Here is an 11,666-nt window from a genome sequence, read left to right on the forward strand (position 1 = left end):
TTTTAATGCAGCAGGTGGACACCTGATTTATTAAACAAAAATACAGTTTGCTTTTTATAATGTATTACGTTTAAACGGCATTTGTAAACTATTACTGTTACACTTTTGATATTAGATATATTGTTTTCTTCTTTTCTAAGGTTAAATATACACTTAATTAAAAAACATCTTACATTGTCACATTTTGTGACATGTAACTATTGTAATGAATTACATTTTTAAAGTAACCCTCCCAACCTCCCAACACAGGAGACTTGTGTCTCTCCATGTCGAAGCTGCCAGTTCAGACATTATGGGAAAGAAATTTTTGGCTTTGGACATTAAACAAATGTTATGATTTAATATAAATTAGGGTTTCTTGACTACAGGCAACAGATCAGAAAATTAAGTTTTGTCGTTACATTTCCACATTTCAGCAATTAACACTGTGAGGTAGGTATGTTATTTCCACTCGGAATTATTGCTAAATCTCTCATAGTTATTTACCCAAATTATGCTCGCCTTCTCACTAAAAAAGAAAAAATAACAATAATAAAACGATTATTGTTATGATTATGATTAATAATTATAATCATATATTTTTATATATATAAAATAAAAAATGTGTATTATAATATTTTACCTGTGATAGCAGATGGATATATCTCTGAACAATAACTACTTATTCCATTCACATGAATTTGGGATCAGGTGCATTCAGTATGATATAACTTCCTTCCGTACCCACGTCTGTGTTCATCAGTGTGTGATGGGGTGAGAAGATTCCTTTAGCTAGCTAAATCAATGTTGGACTGCTGTTATAGACCACTATAATTAACAACATACACTTGAAATGTCAATTTTATTTAGATAAAAAATGAAGATGTTGTGGAATATCAAGTGGAGCCTGATTTGCTGCTTAGAAAAGTAAACATGTTATCAACCAGCTGGGAACTGGATCACAAGCACCAAAAACCTCAAATGACACTAAAGTGAAGATTCCATATTGCAGCTTTAAATAATTTTTTCTTAACTTCTGCAGTGAAATTGGGTATCACTCAAAAGCCTCTCTAGGGGATAATTCCAATATCACAGAAAAAGTATAAAACATATCAGAGGATAACACATGACCGTTTCACACTGATCCCCAGGGACTGGACCTTCTCGGTGTCTGTGAATAAAGTATTATGTAATGGAGAGCTACGTTTTTACCCTTTCTTTCAGCGCCCTCTTGTGGCCACTGCACCAATTACAAGGTAAAATGCTCACTGCTCAGCCTGGAAAACACCGAAGAAGTTTGTCATCACGTCAGATGGAGACTACAACATATAATTATAGGGACCACTTTTTAAAAGCCATATCTAATACAACAATTTTCCATTATGCAAAATGATATCCATGCCGGCCATTATGCTTATCCTACCTGTTGACAGTGGTGTAATGTTACTAAGTACATTTACTAAAGCACTGTAAATAATCTGAGTAGGCCTACATGCTGCTAAGGTATTACATAAATATGAGATAACAAGATCAGGTAAAGTTGGTAACATTGTATACTTAACATAGACAGAGAAAGGTATAATAAGTGGTACTTTAATACATCGAAAGCCATGGGAATTAAATGTATAAAAGATTGTACAGAACGATTAAATGAACCTTATGTGACAAACCTACGCTGCAGTACATTCCTTTTGTCTTTTAACTGAAATGTTGCCACAGGTATTTGACAGTAAGAATTTTACATTGAAGGCGCGACAGGAAGTAGATGTATCTTCAGTGTATTCTGACGTCACTTTGGGCAAACTGTTGACAGCACGTATATTTCGCTTTTCTTTCTTGGACATTGAAACGCCTGTCAGCCTGTGTCGGTGAGTGTTAACTGAAGAGTCAATGTCATGGGTGGGAATGTTAGTTTGTGTTTTACCTATAAGTTAACAGTACTGTTTATAAGAGTTAAACAAGAACAGAAATGCCACTCAGCCTGCCAGTGCTCTGTAAATGCGGATCAACCTGTATTTACTATGACTAGGAGAACAACTGTAAGCTAATACAGCAACTAAGTTAGCATTGAACTTCCTCAGAAGATAAGCGCTAATGTTAAGTGTATTACGAATACTACGTTGTATTTCCCTTTATGTTAGAATTAAGTTAAATTCACTTTTTGTTGATCAGTTATGCCAGCCTAAACTCTGTTAATAAAAACACCATAGCCAGTATTTGGGACATGATTATGATATACAGTGGTGTCATCATATTTACCGAAGTATTGCACTTTAGTAATGTTTTGACATGCTTGTAGTATATTTGAGTATATCAATTTAATGCTATTTCAAACTTTTCAGACCACATTTCAGAGGTGATTATTTTTGCTATTTACTTCATTACATTTATTTAACACTCAGTTACTACGTAGTTACTTTGTACATGTCAAACACATGATATGATGATATGGTCAAATGCAGTACTGTAATTCAAACTACATCTAAATATCTACATTTGTATTTTTGAAATAAGCCATAGTTCAGATAGAGTACTTCTACTTTTTGTACTTTAAGTATATTTCAATGCTAATAATGTACTGTACTTTTACTTAATTAAAGTACTTCTTCCAACACTGCTAGTACTAGTACTCATGAGCCTCATGTCATTGTCTACATTGCGTGAGCTTGAATAAACTACATTTTAAGCTTTAAAAAAAAGAATGGAAAGATTATTTTGGAATACATAAAAACAGAATAATATAAAATTATCTTATAATGAAATACTTTAAGAGAGCCATTCTTCATAAAGTCTACTTTTAGTTTTGATACTTTCAGTACATTTGGTTGATAATACTTTGCACTTGATGTTACTGGCCATTATGCCAAATTAGTTATTTTGATCCTGATACTTTTGTATTTTTACTCAGTAAATTTCTGAATTCTGGATTCTTACTTGTAATGGAGTATTTAAAAACCTTAGTATTTTGATTTTGCTGATGAAAAGGATCAGAGTACTTTATCCACCTCTGCCTGTTTACCATGTAAGTGAGTTATTCACACCTGATCTAAGGATCCCTGTGCTCTGTTCTCCACAGTAACCATGCCATGTACGGAGGCTGAGAGACACACACTGCCCGGGCCTTTGTGAGGAAAGGATGGACTGCCTGCCTCTAGTTCTTTATCTCATGTCCCTTCTTGATTCTGGTAAGTAAACCAAGATCAATCAGATGAGATAATTTACGTAAACATTTGTCAAATACCTCAGATTCTGTTCTCCTCTACACTGCTCACTGTTATCAGATCTGACGAGTCCTTAATGTGTCCTGCCGAGTGTGTCTTTGTACCTTCTGCTGCTTCGTAGCTCTGAATCCATCATGTACTTCCTGTTAACACAGTTATCAGCTCCCTTCCTGCTCCGGTCAATCTTTCTATGGAATCTGTCAACTTCCGCCATATCTTGAGTTGGGATCCTGGTCCCGGCACCCCACAAGGAACAAATTACAAAATCATCAAGAGGTATTTCCCCCGCCCGCTGTCTTATTGGCTGCTTTTATGTCCTACAGCACATGGTCTGATGGCAGTTTGGTCTTTGGGTAGGAGCAAGGTGTTAGTTACCACTTACCAGCCAGCAGACAGATTATTGTTGTTTTGTTTTTAGCGCGTAAGTAATGCAAATCTTCTTGCTTTTTGCAAATGTACCATCATTTGGCTTGTAAATGGAGCTATTATTGTACACTGGGTAGGAGAATACGTCCCATTAGACTGCATTCTAAAAATCGTACTCATACGAGCGCCAGTATGTCCTTGGGCCGGGTATCTAACCACAACCTTTTTTCTTCGGTAGTGTTGTACGCTTTCCAGCACCCACTACCTGACTGCTTTCTGCAATGCAGGCAAAGTTCGAGTTGCTTTCCGTTGCTTGCGTATAAATGTGGTTTCATTTTTTTTTAAACACGTATTTTTTTATCAATTTGGGAAATTGTTTATAATGACAAATAATTTCAATATTCTAATTAACTATCAAAATACATATCAATATCAGTAATACATATCAGCATACCATACAGCTTGAAGATGGGGAAAAAACAGGGGTGCAGCATCTTAGTTTCACTCTCTGGGAAACCCCACAGCATACTTCTGTGAAGCCAATTACAGGACACGTTGTTTTTTGCTTTCAAGAAACAAAAGTGAATTATTTATACTTATTTCCAAAAGAAGCTTAATTTTTCCATACTTTACTTTAGATTCATCAAATCTGTATTATGCTCAAGCTAAGACAGATCATCTAGCATTTGGAATAATGATCTCCCTCCTTCAAACTTCATCTAACTGTCATCATATCTGCAAGAAAACATGTTTTTAATATTCCTTTGAATTGCCTTTGTAATAAGCCAGTCATATCAGTATGCACATGTGGTGTAGATGGTATGTGGGGCGGATATGGTTCTCTCAGTATCACTGGAATGAAGAAAGGTCTTTGTAAAAGACACTGAACCCTAAACGGCTCCTGAGGGCTGTGATTGTGTGTTTGAATGTTCATCAATCCTGATGAGCACCTCGCTCACCAAGATAACATAACTAATAGAATATTTGTAATTAATGTATAAAGTGACAGCTCACGTATAGGAGTTGTGATTCAAGGAAAACTATAATTTGTTACAACTTGACTTTTATTGTCACAACTCATAACATCTGTTCTATGGTTATGATAGTCATTTACTCACTGTTTAGGGATGAGGATCTAGAAATGTGGTAGTATCACTGAACATCAATCCAGCTCAAGCTGACAGACAGCATTTGATGAAAGACGTAAGCAGGCAGTACAATTATTAACCAAGCTGCTAAAGACATGCCTTACATACCACCGTGTTCTGGTGCTTTATGAGATCATGAGCAGCAATTTATGAACATGTGTGTACTTTGGTCCTCTGGTAATGTTAACCTATCAGATGTAACTGATTGAGGATTGTAGGAAAAAGCCAAGTTAAGCTTGACAGTTGTTTCTTGAACCTGTTGACAACAATTTCCACTCAAAGTCAACTTCACTTCCTTAACCCTTAGATGCATAAGTGGGTCTTTTTTGACCCGGTGAAGTGGTTTTCTTAGAGTATCTTTGTAATTACCTTTTTTTATCATTTCATATTCCAGCTATTCCTCAAAAAACATGTTTTGAATATCATGCCATTCAAATTTTTAATTTAAATGTTATACATTTTAAGAAATTGTAGTTTTTGTATTACTACCCCAAGCTTCCATAAGTGTTTTTTTTTGGACCCGGTGAGGTGGTTTTCCTGAAGTATCTTTGTAATTACATTTTTGTATCATTTCATATTCCAGCTATTCCTCAAAAAACATGTTCTGGATATCATGGCATTCACTTTTTTAATTTACATTTAAAAAAATTATAGTTTTTTTTTACTACCCCAAGCTTCCATAAGTGGGTCAAAAATTACCCGCATGCATTTTCTATGGACGTTTTTTTTTTTTTTAAATGTAAATACAATTTCTAAAATTATAAATAGTGCAAAATTAAATATAAAATATTTCTAGTGTGAACCAAAATATAATACTAAATATTATACAAGTGATTTTTCTTAACCAAAATCACAAAAATGGCATAAAAACACATTATTCTAATACGGGTCCTTTTTGACCCACTTATGGAAGAGTGTAGGGTCCAGTCACTCGTGCATCTAAGGGTTAAAGAGTTCAGAATAATAGAACGTTTGATCAATTCCATGACAACTGACCAAAGTTGACTCTAATTGATTCGAAAGCTCTCGGACAGAGTCAAGCGGACACTGATTTGAGAATTCTTTAGTGTAAACCCAAGTTGTTACTAATCAGATTTTTCCTTTAAAGAAAAACATGTCCTTGGATGTATAACATTTTCTCAGTCAGGATACATCCTGGGGACAGCTTCTCTACCTTCAGCCTAGACACAGACGAGAGACAACAGGAAATGAAAGGAATCAGAGATGGGGGGGCTGACATGCAACAAAGGTCCCCAGTAGGGCCAAGGATGTTGTGGTTAATATGTTAGAACTATACACCCGTAGGCTGCCAGCCTTTGTATCGGTAGTGAAACACAGTGGGGAATTACAGAGAGCTACTTTCTGCCAATCAAACCTTTACAGCGGCTTTGGTGTCAGTATGCATAATCTATGTTCAATTCAGCCGAGTGGAAACAAAATCTTGCATGTAGTGCACACAAGACAATAGGTCCTTAACTCTTGATGTCAGACTGCAGTTCTATAGACCGGTGTTCTTAGCCTTTTGGATTTGTGACCCCCACCCCAGAAAAATCAGGTGTTTTTGACTTTACGCAGTTACTGTAGCACCTAGCCGGTGTCCGATGTGCTCCACGCACTGTGGCTGTTTGATGCATTCTTTGAAATCCCCCCTCAGACACTCAAATTCATTAAATGTACTCCAGGAAAATGATATCCCTTATGATGTCAAAAAAAATCCTTCAGATGTATGTTATTTTATTATTTTATTTTGACCACCGTAAACATCTGGTGACTCCCAGAAACTATGCCCAGTTTGCCCAAACTACTGCTATCAGTCACCAAATATTTAGTGAATATAGTTCGAAAATCTTTTGTCACGTCATATCAGCCTTTTCAGTTTTATCAGCCTCCCTGAACAACCGCGAGTGAAAACCGCAACCTTTTCATTTGGTGACGTTTTCACTCCGATCGTCTGTCTGTAAATCTGAGGCTAACTAAAGCGCCTTCTTTGATGGAATTTCTGAGTGGGTGGAACTTTTTAACTCTTTAACCTCTACTTTTGTGGACCGTGAATGATGGTCAGAGCGCTGTTTGTTTCCATTTGTTGTTGTATCTAGAGTGTGCAAAGCAGCTGTGGCCACAGAGGGGCCCGCTGATTGTTTTTAAGGAACTGATGATTCTCCTATAAAAAGCTTTGGGAAGGAGTGTTTGTGTGTGTCTAGTTTCACATGATCTAATCTTTGGTTTTGACAGTCATTGTGAAGGTTCATATTACATATGATTGTATTTGCTTTGACAGAACTGAATTCACATGGTTTATTTCAATGATGTATTGAACTTACAACCGTTGAAATGCTCATGTGTTATGGTAATCTTAGCAAGCCATTCGTGTTATTTCTTCACTGTGTTACTAAATTGTAAAGGGGAAATGTTCTGACCAAATCCTTTGGAAAAAGGAAAACCAACAAAGATGATCCTACTAACAGTATTGTGTGTGAATATGAAGCGCAATCTACTTCCTCTGTGCCATAGGTCATCATTGTTGACCAGGAACTATTTAGACAAGTGCTGTCAATAGGTTTAAAAAATGTATCGTACTAATCACAATAACAATCGGTGATTAATCACAAGTGTAATAATAGTCATTACTAGTATTTTCTATGTTTCTCTTTCTGCAGGGTGGAGAAGAAAGCAAGCAAAAAGACACCGTCCTCAAAGACTACATCCATTAAGCTGAAACTTAAGAGCGAAGTCGAATATGAGCTGACTGTCCAGGCGTCTTACAACCAAACCCTGTCTGCAGAGTCCAAACCATACATCTTCCAACCTTTCACACAAAGTACGTCACATGAGCATCTTTTTACCTGCATGGTTTTTACCTTGGATTTATTGAATGAAATAATACATTGGTTGCTATGAGATAAGGCTAAGGGTTCATTCACACCAGTACCGTTCATTTGGTCCAGACCAGGGGAAAAGAGAGACATAGCTGCGTTTTAGTTCTGATCCGATTCCCGTTCACACTGACTTTTTACACAAACTATGCAGAGTATACATGAAGTTTTACGCATGACAGGAAACATGTTGATTGGACTTCTTTACACTTTAAAAGTCCGAGACCCACCTTTTGAGGTTGAGCCTGGCTGTTTGGTCAGCACCAGGCTTCAATCCAGAGCTTTCACCCCAGCCCAAATTAACTGCACCAGTGGTGGAAAAGTATTCAGATTCTTTACTTGAGTAAAAGTACAAATACAAATACTCAATTTCAAGTAAAAGCACTGTAACAAGAATGTGATTTATGTGAAAGTATTTAAATACAATTAGGAAAAATGTACTCAAACTAGGGCTGCTCGATTATGGCAAAAATCATAATCTCGATTATTTGGGTCAATAATTGATATCACGATTATTAAAAGCGATTATCCATTTACTTTGAAAACATCAATTTATTGAAAAAAAAAGTTTAACAGTATGTTTTTAACAGTTGATTGCCCTGATCCTTAAGTATAATTCAACTGAAAAACCAATAACCGTTTTATTTCGATTATGTTGTTTTCATAATCGTTGCAAGCCAAAATCGTAATTGCGATTAAAATATGATTAATTGAGCAGCCCTAACTTAAACTAAACACTTTTTCTTCTTTGATATAGTTTAGAATATTTTAAAGCAAATCTTCACATCTAAGAAGCTGTTACTGTGAAATATTGTTTTATTAAATAATCGCTGGCAATACATTTTCTGTTAACCCACTCATGGTTTTAGTTACTTAAATACAATGTTGGATGGTTACATTTATACCAAATAATCATATTCTAAAAGATTTTTCTATTGTGACCCAAAATCTGAATTGATAAAGTAACTATAAATCTGTAAAATAAATGTAGTGGAATTAAAAATAAAAAAGTGGCTTCCAAAATGTAGTAAAGTAGTACAAAGTAGCATAACATGAAAATAGCTGTCAGCCCCAGCCCCTGTAATCATTGCCACAAGCAGCATGATGCTACATTGTTTAAGGAGGGTTGAATCTATTCTGAGTGGCCAAACTGGTGGAGGTAGCTGGTGGTCTCCGTCTCCAGTTTCACTTTCTATATGAGTAGGCCCAAAGTGGAGGGAGATTCTTTGTGTGAACAGCAACGGTGTAGGCTTGTGTGTTTTTTGTTATTTTGCATCATGCAATCAACAGGACTTGTTTTAAAAAAGAATAGCCTACTTTTCAATCTAATAAAAACCTACATGCCTTGATGATGTCATTCATTGCATAGCCTTCCTATCAATTGTTTTTAAGCCTAATGAGATGCTGGAGGAAATGTTTTAACATTGATGGGATGGCTTCTCATGAAATTCCTACAGACTTTGGAGATCCTCTGAGACACCACCACACAATTCTGTAACTTATGATTGAGAGGGATTATTTTTGTCTTTCATATTTGTATATTCTTTCTTCTTGTCACAAGCTAAAATAGGTCCACCAAATGCCTCACTACTTGGATGTGGCAACTGCATCCAGGTCAACATTTCCTTCCCTGAAGCTGACAGGAGTGCAAAACTTAATAAGAGTATGAAGACATTTTATGGCGCTCGCTTCGTAGTGTCTTGGTGGAAACCGGAAGAAGAAGGGGTAAGACGTCCATATCTCACTTTATGTCATACTAGGTATTTCTTTGAATGATTGTAAAATGTTCTATATCTCGCACACAGTAAACCCAACCTCCCACATGTCGCTCACTTTTATTGCACCTTAATAAAGGACCTAATTGTAATCAAGTTCATTCTCCATATTTAGATGAAGTGGTCCATGGAAACAAGAGAAACGAGTATTACTCTGACCAACCTACAGAATGGTACAGAGTACTGTGTACAGGTGGAAACAAAGATCAATACAAATAAAAACACAGAGCCATCTGCTTTGAAGTGCATCTTCACCGGCATTGTGGAACCAAGTAGAGGTGAGCTGAAATGTCAGAGCTGATGTTTATGATGTTGTTTATAGGGCTGCACGATTTTGGGAAAAAATCTAATTGCGATTTTTCTGACAAATATTGCGATTCGAATTGCGATATTTGTTTTTAAGCGACCCAATGTAAGTTTATTGTAAAATCCGGCTATAACTCCGGCTAGGAAGGTCGTATCAACATGCTCCCGTCTCTAGCACCCCCGCAGCCCGAGCTACGAGTGAAAGAAGTAAACTTACATGAAACTTCTGTTGGGTTGTTTTAAAGTCAAGCTTCAGTTTAAGATTCACCCTGTAATAGATGTAACACATGTGATCATTACTAACCTGACTTAGATGGTTTGTTTCACCAAACCATCTAGGAGAGCTCCATTGGAAGCCATTTAGAAAAGGGCAGGCACTTTAAAAAATACTTGGCAGGTGATTAGCCGCGTTCACACCGCAGTACTTTTCCCACTTTAGTTCCGACATAGTTCCGAAATGTCGCGTTCACACCAAAAACAGCCCGAACTAAAATTAGTTAATGAGAACCTTTTCACTCCATTTTCAGTCCCTGCTATAGAGCAGGTACTTCCGTGGGAGAAAAAGGTTCCTATGTCTGATTGGCTGGGCGGAATGCAAACCACGCCCGTCAAACTCCCAAAAAGTTTTGTGAAGCCGCCATTTTATTATCCTTGCATTAGCATGATTAGCATTAGTATTAGCCCAGCACAGAAACGCAGAGAGACTAACTTATGGCAACACAAAAAAAAACATGGGAGCGGTGGAGATGAGGAGGTGTCGGCGTTCTGGCGATTTACTCTAAAGGCTTCAGTAGAAGCTGCTGGGAGTCCCAGCAGCTTCTACTGAAGCCTTCACCAACTCCGGGGACTCCGGGTGGCAGTATACGCCGTGAAGTTGTTTGCGGTGCGCCAGTAAACCCAAAGCAGAAGAAGAAGAAGTGACGACAGCGGCTTCATTTGCCTAATCCTCCCTCAGGGACTTATTCTGGTGTGAACGCGATCTGTACTTAGTTCATCAGAACTAGAGAGTTCTGATGAACTAAGTTCTCATGAACCTTTGTGGGAAAAGTACTGCGGTGTGAACGCGCCTATTGGATCAATCTGTCTATCACCTTCTATCATGGGCCACTTCTGAGTGGTTAACAATGGCTGGTACATGTGGAGCACAGCACTTCTGATTGGTGTGGATGACTGACACACAAGAAAAAAAAAAAAAAAAAGTAAAAAAAAATCACAGGCTTTGCGATTTGATAATCGCATCATTTCAAATCGCGAATTCGATTTAAAATCGATTAATCGTTCAGTTAACATGTTATTAACGAGATGCTGGCCAGGGGTTCCATCCTTACCCAACACACATGTAACCAAAGCTCAAAAGTTATTCTTTATAACATTTCTTTGATTGTATAAACCCTCTTTAAGTCCACCAATTGCAGGATACCCACTTGAGCAAGTTCTAATCTGCTTAGATCACAATCTCAAATAGAAGAATAAGGCATACTTTATTGAACCCTCCGTTGACAATCTGTTCTATAAACCAAGCCCCTACGGATTGAGCTTCTGCCTCCTTAAGACTGTTAGAGTCCAACAATCACAAATCAGGACAATCAATGTGCACCGCAACCTTTATGCACTATACTGTAGTCGTACAATTCTCAGGACTGAGGGGAGAGAACATGCCCTCTTGCTTAACATTGTGCCTGCTCAAAAGAATGCATACGCCACTTTCTAAGCAAAGTTCTAAATGTATAAACAGCAAACTTGGCGGGACTACAAATCAGCCCGGGACTCTCGACCGGCCCAATTCGGTACCGCAAGTAAATACGGCTAGAAAATTGTCGACAGGGGGTGGCCCACTTCAGTACTGGCCCATCGGGATTTGTCCCGAACGTCCCGGTGGCCTGTCCGCCCCTGGCCCTATATCTGTGTCTACCTTTGTAACATGTTACACTTCAACACTGAAGATTTTAATGTGTGTGTGTGTGTGTGTGTGTGTGTGTGTGTGTGTGTGTGTGTGTG

General features: G+C 37.5%; 1 protein-coding gene across 1 annotated transcript in view; it reads left to right on the forward strand.

Annotated features, from left to right (window-relative positions):
• The first annotated feature begins 1,775 nt into the window (after window positions 1–1,775).
• crfb1 (cytokine receptor family member b1) overlaps window positions 1,776–11,666 on the forward strand; it is a 14,063-nt gene continuing 4,172 nt past the window's right edge. The window contains exons 1-6 of the mRNA XM_010776014.1: window positions 1,776–1,847; window positions 3,056–3,164; window positions 3,356–3,476; window positions 7,372–7,532; window positions 9,149–9,312; window positions 9,478–9,640. Coding sequence (XP_010774316.1) covers window positions 3,116–3,164; window positions 3,356–3,476; window positions 7,372–7,532; window positions 9,149–9,312; window positions 9,478–9,640 — 658 coding nt within the window. The 5' untranslated portion in view covers window positions 1,776–1,847; window positions 3,056–3,115. The remainder of the gene's footprint in view (window positions 1,848–3,055; window positions 3,165–3,355; window positions 3,477–7,371; window positions 7,533–9,148; window positions 9,313–9,477; window positions 9,641–11,666) is intronic.

Source organism: Notothenia coriiceps, unplaced genomic scaffold (genome assembly GCF_000735185.1).
Source record: "Notothenia coriiceps isolate Sejong01 unplaced genomic scaffold, NC01 NC01_scaffold00016672, whole genome shotgun sequence".
Classification (NCBI taxonomy): Eukaryota; Metazoa; Chordata; class Actinopteri; order Perciformes; family Nototheniidae; genus Notothenia; species Notothenia coriiceps.